This window comes from Erpetoichthys calabaricus, chromosome 5, assembly GCF_900747795.2.
Source record: "Erpetoichthys calabaricus chromosome 5, fErpCal1.3, whole genome shotgun sequence".
Lineage (NCBI taxonomy): Eukaryota > Metazoa > Chordata > Cladistia > Polypteriformes > Polypteridae > Erpetoichthys > Erpetoichthys calabaricus.
The window spans coordinates 223,325,547-223,343,282 of record NC_041398.2 but is presented as its reverse complement, the minus strand read 5'-3'; the positions used below and the strand labels follow the sequence as shown (position 1 = coordinate 223,343,282).

Here is a 17,736-nt window from a genome sequence, read left to right as displayed (position 1 = left end):
ATTTAATTGACCCCTGACTAATCCCTGTAGTATCTGCTATCTCACACACCATCACTCTTGGACAGTCGATTTAGAGTATTGGTTCTCAACCATTTTGGCTTTGTGACCCAGTTTTATTCATTTTTGTTCAGTGATGACCCTTTACTAGCTGTAATTTTAATGTAAACTAGCCAAAATTGCCCCCTGAATGGCACACATTAATAAATAGCTGTAAATACATAAGAGATTAAATACACACTGAAGTCATCTAAAAATAACTTAGCACATGGGTGTTTAATACCAAATAATTTTTTTTTTAAATTATGTTGATTTTATTAAAATCAAATAACATTTCATACGCATAACTCAAATTTTTGCAAAAAAAAAGGTTTGAAACAAGTCAACCCCACCCCTGAGAAAGAGAGCTAGGCCAGCAGAGTAAAACTTTATGCTAGTAAAAATAAGTGAATAGATAAATTAATAAATTAATAAAGATACATGGAGTAAAAGAGGGGAGAGAACCTGCTTCTTCAATTTAAATGCTTAATCTAAAATGTCATTGATCAGATCCTGCCAGGTTTTGAAAAAGTTTTGTCCATTTTTTCTCTTAACAGGTAACCAGGACTTGTCTGATTTTCACAAGTTTGTCGAAATCAGGGTAAGTGAAGAAAGTGCAGAGAGGCCTACGTGTGAAGTTTGCTGGCGACGGACTCACCTAGAATTTCACGGCACATGTCTATTGCACAAGGCAAAGCAAGCTGTAATTATGTGAGCTTTCTTATTTTTAGTAATGCGATGGGCAACAAGATGATGACCGGAGTGCCTGCTGGCTTGTAGTACAGACACACTAGAATGTTTTTTGTAAAGCCTCAAGATTTTCATTTTTTCATTTAAAAATGTTGAATGATATATTTCCGCAAGTAACATGTTTTGTTTCTAAATGGCTTTTCAGCTGAAGGCTTCGTTATTTTGTTTCGTTTACAGCACACCACAGATAATACACAATGGCTGTTGGTAACCAAGTGTCATGGTCAAAATAAGTACCTCAGAAAATCGAGAATGCACAATCTTTTAACATTCCTGTTTGGTTCTGTTTTTTAGGATGAATCTTGTGAGGTTGCTATGGAATGGAAGAGCTCAGAATAATAATAATAATAATTTTTATTTAAGGGTGCCTTTCATGGCATTCAAGGACACTTTACAATAAGCAAAAGAAAACAATACAATAAAAATATTTAAAATAACATTTGCAAATATAATAATAAAAGTATAAAAACCTTAGAGTCAAGATTAAAATCAGGGAAATAGGCAAGTTTAAAATGATAAGTTTTAAGTCTAGATTTGAAATTGGGAAGTGGATCAATGTTGCGGATATCTTGAATGAGGGAGTTCCAAAGACGCACAGCAACAAAGTTAAAAGATCTAAAGCTCATGGTAGATAAACAAGCAGAGGGTGTTAACAAGGAGGTTTGAATAAGAAGATCTAAGAGTACGAGCGGGCATTTAAATGTGTAACAGATCCAAGAGATATTAAAGTGGCAAATTATGAAGAGCTTTGAATGTTAATAACAAAATCTTAAAATCAATACGATATTTAACAGGAAGTGAGTGGAGTTCACATAGAACCAGAGTAATATGTTCAATGGAGGTGGTTCTGGTAATAACACGAGCAGCAGAATTCTGAACCAGCTGAAGCCTATGAAAAAGCTTGCGAGGAAGGCCAACCAGAATAGAATTACAGTAATAATGTCGGATGAAGATGGCTTATATTTTTATATTGCAAAGGTAAAATTATGCAGACCAGGTACAGTATATTATTAATGTGTGCTTTGAAAGATAGACTGCTGTCAAGGATGGCACCCAAGCTCATAACCTGCGGAGAATTAGAGTAGGTGATGCTCTGGGATATTTCAGGAACTTGTTCATGTTCGTTGGCTTTCTTAATAACCTGTATAACAGGATGTCATCTATTTGCAACTTATGTCAATCATTTCAATTTCCCAGTACGTAGGAGCAAAAATTACCCTTTAACAGGGTGCAGAGCTGAAATCTGTAATGAGTAGCTCCCTGAAAATGATAACTGATTTAACTTTTTTTTTTTTTTTTTTAAAACTTAAGCGGACAGTCCATCTAGAGTGTCCAGCAACCCTCAGGTTGAAAAACATCGATTTAGACTCCTCGCCCAGTGGTAACATTTTCTTCTAACATTAATAACAAAGGTTGACCAGACCTTGGGTCATCATCATAAACTCTCCGGTGTACCTCTTGACTGTGACATAATGAACAAAGGAAATGACCCCAGTACATGTAGAAAAGACAAGAATAAATTTCTGAAAGTGTATTGTTCAAAATCCAATGGTAACGTGTTACTTAATTTAGTGCTTTTCAGTATCCATTTTGACAACTTGGTGCTGAAGCAAGAGAACATGTCTTTAACTGCAAAGGTTCTATACTAACTTAAAAAAAATTGTGAGACAGTATTTTAGTGAGCAGGGCCCGAAAATGAGATGCAGTCAAAATACGGAAGAGGTTTCTCTATCGGCAGACCCAATACAAATTCAAAAATCTTTGTCAAAACATCATTAGAAAAAAAATAAGATTGCTTAAGAAAAAGTAGCTCAAAATCACACACTATTCTTTAAGAGGTTTATCTACAAACATGAATTATGGAAGTAAACGGACTGATCATACTGTTGCGTTTTAGTTGGCCATGCTAGTAACAGTAAGGTTACTGGGAAAAATGGAGACACCCTTGAAAACCAATATGGCATTAGATGCAAAAATAATGAAAAGCTACTAAATAAGTGTTGTGGGGTACAAAAGCTGTACATTTTTGTCTATATTTTCATTATATTTTGCTCAAGACAACACTAGATGAACTTACAAACAGGACACATCAAAGCATATCCTCTTCCCAATTGTACCTCACTTTTAACACAGCTGTTCAGACAAAAAGAGGAAGACATGGCGATGCCGCAGGCTATCAATTACTTTATAACCTGAGAAAGGATGGGCATTTGGGACAACAAGTTGCTAAATGGGTTTACAGCCTAGAAAAGGAAGACATATGCTAGTAGGTACTAAGCAACATCAAAATGTTTTATTGTTTGTGAAACCCTCCGGTAGAATTTTATAATAAATATGCCTTGTCTGAAGAGCGTCATTAGAAGGGAAGAAGAAGGAGAAGAAGAAGACAACAGAACAATGTCAGAAGAGGGCGAGAGTGATGTCAGGAGAGGGATCCAGCAACAAGAGTCCGCTTCCACCAGATCCTCTGCAAAGCATCTCATGAACAACTACGAGTGCTAGATCACAAACCGCATGAGACATTCACCTTGTCATCTTTACTTTTTTGTTAGCTTTTTCTAAAGACTATATATATCCAGACTTTGCTATCCATATTTTCTTTTATGCTTTTCTCTAGTTGTATTATTATTATTCCTGTAATAAATACCATGCTGCTTTTAACTTTCTATGCATTGTCTTAATGTCTATAGAGTGATTGAAGTAATAAGGTAGATTTCTTTGAGCACCTGGTGCAGCCAGAGGTTTGCCATATGCTTTGTGCTGCAAGGTTTATTAAGGCTACGGGTGAGAGCTCCACCCAATAGTAGGGAACAGTATGTAAAGTAAGGTATTCTTGGCTGATAAATGACTTATAGTCAAGAGTGCTGAGCCTTTGTATTTTTGAATATACAGTATTCTTGGAGACCAAAAGTAATATTTAGGTCTGAGATATCTTTAATACATCATATGTTGTTCATGCCGATAATAAGTAAGTCTCTTGAAGTGCTGAGAGAGTGACAGGCTGTGTTATTCCTAAGGCACTTGTGTGGTTTAAAGTACTAGAAGTTAACCAGCTGTGTATGTGTGTGCCATTCATGGGGCACTGTTGTGGTTAGGGTCTGTGTATCTCTATGTATGCGTGTGATAAACTTAACGTGCAACAGTAGACCAAACTGGTAACGAATCTGATGAGTACACTTATCCCTAGGTTAAGGGTAAGCAGAGGGAAATACCACGATAATACAAATAAGTTTTATTTGCAAAAATTAACCAGAAATTTTAAATCCTCCCTTCACAAACCACCAATGGAATCAACGATGATTGCAAAAGATATAAATGGAGGCCGAGAAAAAATTAAAAAACAAAACAAATTATAAAAGGTTGGTAATGCACACATTTTAGCACAAAGAAGCTAATCTTTGGCCACTTATGAAATAAGTGCTATAGAATGTCCCTTTCAGGTTCAGGCTCAAAACTATTTGGTCAACCAGTGTATATACAAGCAGGTAACTATTTCTACAGAACAAAACCTAAAAGAGTGATTTTACTCAAAATCATTCTTTTTTTAGCATTTTACAATGCTTTGGATTGAGTCGTTCATTTTTTAATTATTGTGATCACAGATAAAACTCATAATGTTTACCCAAGCATGATACTTTCCTTACACCTAAGGTATATGAAGAAAAAAAAATAAAGGTAAATAGCAATCCAAACTAGAAGAGCCATTAATCTAATTTTATTTGACTGCCCTTTTATGCCCATTAAAGCACTAAATAATAAATCCATTAAAGAGTCTTTTTCCTAACACAGCATAAAAATTGTGAAAAATGAATGAATTAAATATTTCCTTTTTAAAATGTTTTATTAAAGCTTGTACCTTCCTAAAAATTAATGCACCACATACACTACAAATGCAGCCATTGGAATAAAACAGTTTCAAGGCATACAGAAAATGAAAGAGAGGGATGCACAGCAGACGTCTATTTTTTGTTGTTCTGTTCAGCCCTGCACTGTGCTCATGACGCTGTAACAAAGCACTAGGTGTGCGGTTTGATGTATGGAGATGGACTCTGTTTACGACAGCTGATTCTACAACGTGAGAGGCAGAAAAACAACAAAGGCAATCGGGCATTTGTTCTCAATCAAATTTGCAAAGACTTATTAATTACATTATGATAGTTATTAAACTGATAATATCTTTAAAAAAAACATACTTTTTAAACTGTTTCTTGCCCGATAATCACTACGAATATCAAAAGGCTAGGTGTTTAGGAAAGACCCAGCCGGATGTGCTTGATGAACGTTCTCTTTTGGGGACAAACTGCTCATGTGGACTCTCAGGACAGTACAACTGGTGCATGTCATTGGAAATATTAAAAATAGGTTAAGAAGACAATCCTGAGATCCGCCAGATGAAGACAAGCTAAACATTGGCTCTTAACATGCCTCAGGATAGGTAGCATCTGGTCATAAGCTGTGATGAAGAGAAATGGAGCTAACTTGTTCATTATGTGCTGCTATAGGCGCCTCCTGAGACAGTGATGTGTACAGGGAGGCAATCAAGGAAAGCGCTGTCCAAAACAGGAGAGCAGATATAATTGGGCACTGCTGATTTTCTCACTTTAGGAAAGTAAAATAGAGCTTGATACTGAGTGACCAGTTTATTAGGCACATCAGTCCTTTCCACCTACTTGACAGCTTGGTTAAAATATCATACTGCCTTGCGTTTATTGTCCACAAAGCAAACATTTGTTTTGTTCCAGTCAAGAATACTGAACAACACACTGTACAAGTAGAATCAAGACAAACCAACTTTTACATGTTATAAGCAATGCGTTGACTTCATAACGTGTACAACATGGTTTACAGGACATAAAAAATAAAAGACAATGTTTCATAAATCACAAAACTGAATCTTTTTTCAGCAACTGGTGACGATGATTAGCATAAGCAATATCCTTCATTCTGCTACTACCTCTGTAAATCCAGATTAAGTCTGTTGACTCCACTCGTAATCTGGGAGTAGACAATGAGGTGGTCCTGATATGCAAATATCTGGGAATGCGCTTGGATAGTAACATGGATCAGGCTGTGTTTGGTCATAGTAGGGTCCTAGGGTGACCCTATTCCCCTTTGTACTCCTTATTATGTAGACTTTAAAAATAATGCCCCAAATATCATATTTTTACCAGTCTGCCAGGTTTGACTACTATTGTAGTTCAACACTTCCCCATTTCTTTTACATGTTATAATCCCAGGCAACTAGAAAGAGTACTGGAACAGGCAGAAGAAAAAGTTACTGATTTTTTCATGAATTATAGATAATATGCTCAAATAATAAACAAAATATAATGAGTATGACAAAAACATCATTACAACCTCATTAGCAGTTCATCTTGTTACCATATGCTTACTATAAGGTGGCTGTCTATCTTATGTTGATTTGTCTCTGGTCTGTATCCACCTAAATTTAAAGGAATGCAGTGGCTTCTTGACACACATCTTGAATCAGTGTAGGGCTGCACCCCCCAGTGACTCCACTTCGGTGTGGCCCAGCACCCAGGTCCATCTTTGTTTCTGCCAGCTTTTTCTCCAGTTTCAATGGACACTACCAGATGACTTTCTGCACTAATCAGAAGATAACAGAGCATGTTCATTTGCTCCCCACAACATGCAAAACTGCATTTTCAGTGTGATACAGTATTTATGCAGTCCAACCTGACCATAGTGTCTGTCTTTGAAGTTCTTAATGGACTGCTCTTGGTGAAACTTCCCACTCTTTTCTTACTGAAATATACTGGACTCACAAAGTACTCAGACCCTTTCACTTTTTTCACATTTTGCTATGTTGCAGTCTTATACCAAAACAATTTAAATTCATTTTTCCAACAAATACAACAATAATGAAAACACAAGAATGACAAAATGGAAACAGAATCATTTAATTTTTCTGCAAATTTATTAGAAATAAAACTGATATATCCCATTGGCACAAGTATTCTGACCCTTTCAGTGTTATAATGTTCAAATGAAATGATCATCATTGAGATGTTTCTAAAACTTGTTTGGAGTTCCCCTGTGGTTAATTCAATTGATTGGACACAATTAGGTTAAGCAGACATCTGTCTATAGAAGGTCCTACAGTTGTCAATGTGTTTCAGAGCAAAAAACTAAGCCATGAGATTGAAGTGACTGCCTGTAAGGCATAGAGACAGGATTGTGTTGAGGTTCAAGGAACAGTTGCCTTTGTAATTCTTAAATGGAAAAAGTTTGGATGACCTCTAATCTTCCCAGAGATGTTCAAACTGAACAATTGCATAAGAAGAACCATTCTAAGCAAAATGTTAAGAATGGGATGGTCACTCTAGTTGAGCTCTTCAGAACAGGTACGGAAATGGAAGAAACTTCCAGAAGTACAACCATCACTGCAAGACTCCAACGATCTGGACTATACGACAGAGTGGGCAGACAGAAGCCTCTCCTCCATAAAAGGAATATGGAAGCCCACTTGGAGCTTGCAAGAAGACACCTAAAATTCTCTCAGACTGTGAGTAACAAGATTCTTTGGGCTAATGAAACCAAGATTAGGGTCATGTCTGGGGGAAAGAAGACACTGCTCCTTACCTGTACAATACCATTCCAATGGTGAAGCATGGAGGTGGCAATATTATGCTGTGGTGTTGTTTCTCAGTAGCAAACACCGGGAGATTAGACAGAGTTGAGGGAAAGCTGAAGCAAGGTAAAGAGATATCTTTAATAAACACCTGCTACAGAGTGCTCCAGACCTCAGACTGGGTCAAAGGTTCACTTCTGAAGAGGACAATGATGCTAAGCAAAAAGCAAAGAGAACACAGGAGTGGCTTAGGGACAATTCAGGGAATGCCCTTAAGTTGCCAGTTCTGAGAAGGGGCTTGAACCCAACCAAACATCACTGAAGAGATCTGAAAATAACTATTTGCTGACAATCTCCATCCAAAGTGACAGAGCTACACAGGATCTGCAGAGAAGAATGGCAGGAAACCCCAAATCCAGGTGTGTGAAGCATATCACATCATACTCAAGAAGACTCCAGGCTGGAATTGCTGCCAAAGGGGCTTCAAAAGTACTGAGTAAAGGATTGGAATGTGTCTATGCACTTTCTGTATCCACTGTATGCGTCCAATGATATAGAGTTGTTTGTATTTTTTCCTTACATCTCAAATCAATGCACAGAATCATGGTCCTCTATATTTGATCCTAGCTGCATCATGTGACATCAGCAATGTGATCTGCCTTCATCATTATAGTTATAAAAGCTCTAATTAGCCTTCTCTCACATTCACTAAGGCCACTTTGGGAACCCTGCATAGCATGCAACTAACACGGTGTGATATGACATGACCTTAACATGATGAGGATGAATTGCTAAATAATGTTGATGGCCACATCTGTAAATGGGCATTTGCTTTAACTGTACTTTTGCCCCTTGTTTACACAAGAGCTTCAACTATTATTTCAGCTAATTGTGATATAACAGGGAAAAAAGAATACAACTTTATTTTGGAACCCCATTATCCTGTCATGATGTTAAACAAATGAAAGCAGCAATGTATATGTCCGTAACAGAGTGGCAGAGGGTCATAGGCCACCCCATGATCAATCCTCTCAAATCTCACGAGCACTCACACATCAAAACATCTCTACCTCTGCGAGTCCAGATTTGTACCAGATCTTTGAAGGAAGAGAAGGGGTGTGCATATGGCTTTAGTATCTCTAAAGGTGAGCATTACACCAACCCAGCAAAATCTCATGACTTTCCCCTAACACAGTATATTTTTCTGATAATTACATATAAAATAACTGCTTGGGCGTTTTTAAAACTGCCTATTTATGACAGCTGCTTGCTCATTTAAATGTCAAATGGCTGCCTGGAGCAAAATCTTTGTCTTTCGTTATCAGGCTTGGAATAAAAGGTTTATGTTCATACAAATTCTGTACCACTAGAAAAGGACACCATGAATCATGTAATCAATTAATAGTTATGGCTGTGGAAGAAAAATGAAATAATGTGGTGACTTTTTTCAATTTGAATGTAATGGGCCTATACTAGTCACTGTGATTTAAACAGTCTAATGGAAAGCTTTGTAGAAAACGATGTGCTCTGGAGAGCACAGGAATGAAGTGAACTCCCTTAGCCGCCACGGAAAAGTTATTAATGGGAAGAGAGAATAAAATTGAATGACGGGTATGAACGTGATGGGTGGTTAAGTCAGAGGACTGAACTTATTAGTTCTCCTAAAAAGAGAATGTGAAGTAAGTGGATGCATGACAGATTTATTACAATGATGAAAAAAGTTGAAAGTAAAATTCATTGCAACTGCTTACCAACAAGTCAATTTAAAGTTGTGTAAAAGATCACACTCAGTCTTTTGAAAAAATTTAAAGAACATCAAATCCTGTAAGCTGTTTAAATTTTACTTAAAGGATTCAACACTCAAAAAAAAAGATAGTAAATGGACAATGTGGGCATATGTGGTAGATTCATGAGTGTGCCCAGCAAAGGTCTCGCACCTCTGCATGGGGACTATGTGCCTTGTGAGCTGGATGGGTGGACGTTGTGGTTGAGTGAGGTAAGACACAAGTTTCAAGATGAATGTTGGGGTGCCATTCAGGCCGTACTATAAATTCTGCTAGGGCAACATTATTGAATCACTTTAAAACTGCAAGGGTTCTTTTAAAAACCTAAATGTGCTATACAAAAACCCCTCTCCTGGGTAGTACAACTGTGGAGGCCACCCTTGGCCCCTAAATTTGGGGAGGCCTTAATACGTGCTGCACGTTACTCCTCTTTTGTGAACACCATTAATATTCAGCTTCGAAATTTCAATCTTCAAACATATCCCAAGGGTCCTAGGAAAGATGCCAACACTGCAGCCCCCTTGCAAGTGAAATTGTTTTGGTGAATAAGACTAGAACAACATGCTATATTAAAAAAATAACCAGAGATAACCACTGCATATTTAGTAAATCCTAAGTATAACAAAATTTGGAAAAGTAACGACTGGAAATGAAATCTGCCTTGGGCTGACGAAGTTGTACAGGTTGTGAGATTATCAGGGCCATCATCTCATGTGTCCGATTCCTATATTTACGCAGCGAGAACTCTGTTTGAGTCTTTGACTTGACCTGAATCGGTTTAAAGCCGTAAGTCTTGTGCTGCCAGGATTGGTGATGTCGGTCATTGAAAAAAGAGATGGAGTGGGCTCAGATTGCAAGAAATCCAAAAGAAGTTCTTAGAGGGGATACTGCTAACTGGTGTTTTTGCCATTTTCTCCCTCATCACCATATGTTTTGTTAGCCTGGTTTCTGATAGGGCTGAAGTTAGTGGCTTATTTGCACCCACGTATTTGTACAGGCCTGTAAATCAATAACTGATGATAAAATGACAGATTAAGAAAAAGTATTCAGCATCTTAACAGCCTTAAGAATTGAGAAATGCTTTGTATGATCTTTCTGTGTCTACATGGGATTTTTGACGGAAACTTCAGTCTTCTACCCACATACTCTAAAAACATTCAAGGTAAGTTAACTGATGGCTCTAAACTGTCCAGGGTGAGTTAGTGTGCTCTGTAATGAACTGACGACTCGGCATGACTGGCTCCTGTGTTGTACATGAAGCTGCTGGAATAGGCTTCTGAACTCTGTAAGCATGAAAATGGATTAACCTGATTAAGAAAATACATGGAAACATTTAGTAATAAATCTACTCATTATAATGCAGTTTTTAGTACTTTGTAAACCAGCAAAAGGGCTTTTTTTATTCTGGAATACTTCAGCTACTTACAAGTTTGGAAATGGAGAACACATATTTTGTCAGTGCTCCTACTTTTTAAAATCTAAATTAGTGAAAAACTATGTGAGAGAAGGTGAGATCTGCCGATGCCAAATGCAAAGAATCCTGAATGCAGAATCACCACTGATAATTAAGCATCTGCTTTTCTGCTGATCCTGCTTAATGAGTCTTCATTATAAGGCTAGCCCTCAATTAGACAAAAGGACAGACATTTTAAGTAACTTCATACTTTGTTTGATCCCATTTCTCATTCACAGTTCATATCTCAGAAATCTAGGGTGAAACCCAAATTAACGTATCCTCTCCGCCTTTAAAGCCCTTCACATTTCCATGGTCTGGTAGCAGTATCATCACAACCCTGACAAGGAAAAGTGGCTTCAGAAGATGGAACGATGAGATGAGATGAGATTAGATGGTAACAACATCAGCTACAAAGTGAGAAACAAAAATGAACATGGCTCCACGCCATTGCAGAGTACACTCATGTACACACCCTTATTCTTTCATGCCAGCCATCAGAAAAACTGTTGTAGTCATTTAAGTTGTGAAAGGAAAACTATTATAAATGGGCAAAACCTTAGATTACTGATACCAGATATGAAACATATGAAAGGCAGTATATTAGATAGCTAGTTAGATAGAAACACAATATGATGCCTGAACGAGGCACACCTATTTGACAGTGAAATAGGAGAAGAGGGTCCTCAGTGCACGATCCTCCCTAAATTTTACCAAAACCAAATCAGCAAAGTAAAAATTATAGTCTAAGGTTCGAAGCAAAGGGTCTATAATAGTGATTATTAACCTTTTTTGAGTCACAGACTACTAAGAATCTGATGAAAGCTATGGACTCCCTTCCCCAGGAGTATTCACATAAACACTGCTTTGCATTCAATGAATACAATGTACTTTATTTATCGAGATTTTGATTGTCTCATACATATATGACTTACACAAAGTATTATTAAACAATCTAAAAAATATGCTTCTTTTTATGCTAAAAGTAATGGCCACTCATTATAATTATGAAATACAATCCAGTTGTGCAAATTAAAACAGATTCACTACTACTATGTTTTCTACTACCATTACTACTACATCTACGCTAAATCAACAGTACTGGGCTGTATAGTGAATATAAATGTTAATTTTTATTTGACCCTGACGGAACCCCTGAAACTCATTCATGGACCCCCTAGGGGTCTATGGACCTCAGGTTAAGAACCCCTGGTCTATAATAAAGAAACCAGCCAAGTAAATGCATACTAACACAAATGGTTCTTTTGAATTTTACCTGCAAACTCAGAAAACCAAGAACCTTACTCTAGGCACCAAACCTAATCTCGCTCCTTTCTATATTTCGGAATGCTTTTCACTTTACACTTCAAATTGTAACCTTAGATCTTCAAATGAGTGTCTGCTTATTATTCCAAGAGCTAAACTTAAAAGAAGTGGTGAGGTGGCCTTCTGCTGTTATGCACCTAAAATCTGGAATATCTTACCAATAGAAATTCGCCAGGCTAATACAGTGGAGCACTTTAAAAAACTGCTAAAAACACATTACTTTAAAAAGGCTTTCTTATAGCTTCATTTTAGTGTAAACCTGATATTCTATATATGCATTTAATTATCATTTCAATCATGGCTTCGCAATCTGTACTAGTCCCTATTTTCTCTGCTGTCCTATTTTCTGCTTTTCTGTGGTGGCGATCTGCGCCACTACCACCTGATCAAAGCACCCTACACTGATGGATTAAAGGCCAGAAGTCCACATGACCATCATCATCAAGTTCTTCCATATGAACCCGGCATACAATGAGGACTGATTGAGATCATTTATTTTAGGTAGAATGCCTAAAGAGGGCTGGGTGGTCTCATGGCCTCAGAACCCCTGCAGATTTTGTTTTTTTTTTTTCCTCCAGCCCTCTGGAGTTTTTTTTAGTTTTTTCTGTGCTATATAAATAAATGTTGTTGTTGTTGTACCCTAGCAATATTGTAGTGACACAAGCCCATTAACAATAAATGTAGCATGGTAAAAAGATGTGAAAATATTTCAATGAACTCAACCCCAGTTTTGAAAATATTTGTCAGAATTGTATTCCTTACACAGGGAAACGTCCACACTGAAAACTAATGAAAATAAAGCCAGAAAAAAAATGCAATGACATCATGACAGACAGATTGTGCTGGGAAAATCATTTCTATAACACTTTAGCATTTTGGGCTCTTAGGCTCATGAGGCTTTTCTAACTGTGTTAAATTAACACACATTGTTCTAGGAGTTGGAGCTGTGTCAAACGTATTCCTGAAGGGGTGCCATAAAATTACAAAAGTAACAAAAGCACTTTATGCTGACTTTTTTTCTATCTGGTTTAAAGGATACAGAAGCTCCTCTACGAAGCAGCCTCTGACCTTCACTCACCAAGAATGTATCCCATTATTAATGTTCAGATCATCCCACTATACCTTTTTTAAGTAAATATGTTCATTTAAACATTTACATGCTATCAGCTACGTGCTAAAGATGCTCTTGTACTGTATATTCATATCTATAAAAGATTTGTCTCAACAAAGAGCTGTTGACGTATCTTTGAATACAGTGCAGAACTAACATCTTGAATAGTATGCTTCTTAGATGACTTTATTAAAAAATGTTTCTTTGATACTTGCTGGAGTCTAGAGAGCCTTTATTTACATAATGATGATGAAGAAAGGAAGAAGAATTGGGATTGCGATTTCTTTTTTTTTTCTTAACGATAGATAGATAGATAGATAGATAGATAGATAGATAGATAGATAGATAGATAGATAGATAGATAGATAGATAGATAGATAGATAGATAGATAGATAGATAGATAGATATGAAAGTCACTATATGATGGACAGATAGATAGATAGATAGATAGATAGATAGATAGATAGATAGATAGATAGATAGATAGATAGATAGATAGATAGATAGATAGATAGATAGATAGATAGATAGATAGATAGATAGATAGATAGATAGATAGATAGATAGATAGATAGGATGTGATGGGTCAGCTTCTTAACGGCTTTGCGTTTCGATTCTCTGAAGAGGAGCAGCGCACAACACTCTCTCTGTCACTATAGTTGCTCGATATTCTTAGTAGAATGTCATACCAAAATGTGATTAAGAAGGTCAAAACTCTTTCAGTAATGGACTTGCAGAAAACTGCCAATACACTTTGTTTAACACAAGACTCTTTAAACGTCTCAAAAAAGAAAGCCTCTGTTGAGTTTTCTTAGCCACAGGGGAAGTGAAGAGCCCTTTGAGAACATTCCTTCACATTAAAGATAAGACTAATCTATTGAAGCAGAAGAAGAAGAAGCAGTAGAATCAGAAGCAGTGAAGAAGAAGAAGAAGCAGGAGCAGAAGAAGCAGAAGAACAAGAGATTAGCCAAGACATTAGAAATGGTTAGTGGAGAGGTCAAACTTGAGTGAATGCAAACCATCACTGGCTACATGTCGGTAAGGAAACACAATGTTTCCTTGTTAACTGAAACAATGATGAACAAAAACGTATCAAAAATAAATATTATATCATGAAACCAAAAACATGTATAGCTAAGTAAGATTTATTGATTAAACCTCCAATAAAAAGACTTTATTTCATACTGAAGTATTCATTTTAGGTATCAAGCATTGTTGCAACCAAAACTGTATCCAAAGATAACTTCCAACACAAGTAAAAGTACTTAGACTTGCACTGTTACATTTATAATATCACTAAAATCCAAATGCTCATCTAGTAATGGTGACTTACCTTACTGGCTTTCAGAATGTTAATCTGCTCTTCATAAACGGTGTCCCTGTTTTTCTCTAAAAAGCCATCAGACTGGTATTCAACCTGCCAGAACACAAAATCAGTTAAAGCAGCCATTACCACCTAAATACGCCATTGCATCAACTGTAGTCATTCTTAAATAAGACCTCTTATTCTAGAAATGTTAAATAAAAAGGAAAAAAATCTCTGTGCAAGACTCATATCAAGCCAAGCTTTGAAAGGGAGAGTTAAAAGGCATGTATCACACATATTTAAGAAGAAATTAAGCCTTTGATGCCTGGGAAATCAAATTATAAAAAGAAGCTGTTCAGTTCAGAAGTATCTGGCTAGAAGTTTTTATTTTTTATAAACTGAGAAATATCAATGTGATGGCTATCATCAAAAGAAACTTCTTCTTTCAGCTGCTCCCGTTAGGGGTTGCCACAGCGGATCATCATCAAAAGAAACTACACCTTGAAAAAAAAGCCTTTCAGCTTTACCAGAATCAAACTTAATATGACATTTTCCAACGGAAGGTCAAGGAGGTACGAGCTTGTTCTTGCACTTTAGCAGGAACTAAGCCTTGAAGGAATGCCAGTCCATCTCAGGATCCACTTGTGCAAATACTCATTTGGGGGCAATCAGTTTAACATGTGCACCTTTGGGATGTTTGGGGAATAACAGACTAAACCAGTGGTCTTAAACTCCGGGTCCTGGAGGGCCGCAGTGGCTTCAGGTTTTCTAACCCTTTTCTTAATTGGTGACTAGTTTTTGCTGACTTGTTTTTTAAGATTTGTTCCTCTGAATTTCTTCATCGTTCCTGTATGGAATTTAAGTCCACATTTACAAACAACCCTTATTTTATAAAAGTACCTTTGTTTACTGAACACCACCTGAAGGCACTTCACAGGCACATGGTCCAGCTGTAGAAGTCTCAGGGGGAGAACTAATCTGCCAACTTTAGGGTTTAAAGCCTTAACCATCAGACCATGCAGACTGCCCCACGTGAACAGCTAACAGGGAAATCTTTGAGATGTGGGAGACAACTGAACTTCCTGACAACAATGAGGAGAATGTGAAAACTCCACTCATAGTGGCCTGGAAAGGGAACTCGGGTCTCCGGATCTCACCATGTCAGTGGAATACCGAACAGTACAAACTAAGGGTGTTAATGAGACACATACCTACAGGAGAATGACATGACTTTACAGACAAAATATTTTGTCTTTAATTTACTTTCTCTTTCAGTGTGTAAATAACCTTTACCTTTTTTTTTCCTTTGCAGATGCGTGCTGACAAAGCCCTACACTAACTCGACTGTTAAGTATGTAATACATAAACTGAAGTAAGATATAAATCTGGACTGAATGGTCTAATGAAGGCATAAATGGGGTACAGGACATTCGTTACAAATAAATTTTGGAGGAAGACAAAAGTCAAAATGGCAGCTAAAGAATAAACAATTCGCATTTTCTCAAACCCTCTTAATCCAATTTATGATAAGGCCACCTGCAGAGCTGGGGACAAGAAGAGGAACACCTTAGACAGGGTGTCAGGCTATAGCCAGATGCAAATATACAACTGTAGCCAATTAAACTAACGTGTATGTGTTTGGGGCAGTGGAGGAAATGCAAACACGAGGACCGGGTCAGAAAATCTGGGCACTTGATCTACAAGGCAGCAACCTTTTCCAGTAGTCCATTTAATCAGCAGGCAACCTTTTCTTTTTAAGTTGTAATGAGCAGCATCTTAATGATACTTTACAAGTGCAGAAATCTACTGTAACTATTTACAGTCACATTACACCCTGCAAATTATAATACAAGCAGTTTAAGCGACATCCTCAGAATAAGACAACACATTGGCAGCAGGGATTGAACAAACTAGCTTGTTGTTTAAAGGGTTGGGGGTCCAAATAGTTAGTTGGTACATCACATCATCTTCGCTCTTCTACCATCACCAGTATTACTTTCTCTGGCCAAAATATTCCTCTTTCCACATCTGTTACTAATTTGGGTGTTAGAATGGACTCCCAACTTACTTTTGACACCCCACATCAAATATCTCTGTAAGTCATCTTTTTACCATCTCAAGAACATCGCCAAACTCCGCCCATTACTCACCCTGGCAGATGCAGAGAAGCTCGTCCATGCCTTTGTCTCTTCCAGGCTGGATTACTGTAATGCACTCCTCATTGGGATTCCTGGCAAGAGTATCCAGAGACTCCAGTATATTCAGAACAGCGCTGCCAGGATCCTGATGAGGGTGCGAAAGTATGATCACATCACCCCAATCCTGAAAACCCTTCACTGGCTCCCTGTTTCATTCAGAATAGAGTACAAGGTCTCCCTTCTTACCCATCAGTGCATTTATGGACATGCCCCTCTTTATCTACAGGAACTCCTTACCCCCCATAACTCCTTACGTTCCCTCCGCTCTGTACTCACTAACACTCTTCAAGTCCCCAGAACTAAGCTCAGCAGCATGGGTGACAGGGCGTTTTCATCGGTGGCGCCGAGGCTGTGGAATGCCCTCCCTGATTACCTGAGAGCCCCACAGTCGACTGAGGCCTTTAAGCGAAACCTAAAAACTCATCTTTTTAGAAAGTCATTTTGTTAAAGTATTTTATAGACTCTTCTGTTCTTTTTTTTTTATTTTATTATTCTATTTTTACTCTGTAGCACTTTGGGATTGCTAAAATATAAAGTGCAATATAAATAAAATTTATTATTATTATTATTATTAAATACAGTAGACAACTACAATGAGAGATTTAAGTGGTTAATATTTCTAATAGAGGTGAGTCATGTACAGTGTATAACTGAGACTTTCATAAATTATATCAATAGAGCTAAAGACTGACAGGATCATCTTATAGTCACAAATATATAATATTACAGTGGATTCAGAAAGTATTCAGACTTCCTTGAGTTTCTGCACATATTATTGTGTATTGATTAATTTTAAATGGACACATTTGCCATTTTTATTAATCATTCTATATTCAATAACATATAATAAGAAACTGAAAACATGTTTTAGAAAGGTTTACAAATCCATTAAAAATTAAAAACTGAACTCTCTCATTTGTACAGCATAAGTATTCAGACCCTTAATTCAGTACTTTGTTGAAGCCTCTTTAGCAGTTATTACAGCTTTGAGTCTTCTTGGGTAAGTTTCTACAAGCTGTGCACACCTAGATTTGGGCAGGCCCTCTTAAGCTCTGTTAGATGGAATGGGACATGTCTGTAAACTGCCATCTTCAGGTCTCTCCACAGATGTTCTACGAGATTTAAGTTGGGGTCTTGGCTGTGCCACTCAGTGATATTGAGAGACTTGTCTCATACCCA

At 37.2% G+C, this 17,736-nt stretch overlaps 1 protein-coding gene across 2 annotated transcripts in view; it reads right to left on the bottom strand.

Moving 5' to 3' along the window:
* The window catches only part of myo5b (myosin VB), a 502,861-nt gene that overhangs the window by 120,423 nt on the left and 364,702 nt on the right, over positions 1-17,736 (bottom strand). For both annotated transcript variants that reach the window (XM_051928010.1, XM_051928011.1), the window contains exon 14: positions 14,387-14,470. In XM_051928010.1, coding sequence (XP_051783970.1) covers positions 14,387-14,470 — 84 coding nt within the window. The remainder of the gene's footprint in view (positions 1-14,386; positions 14,471-17,736) is intronic.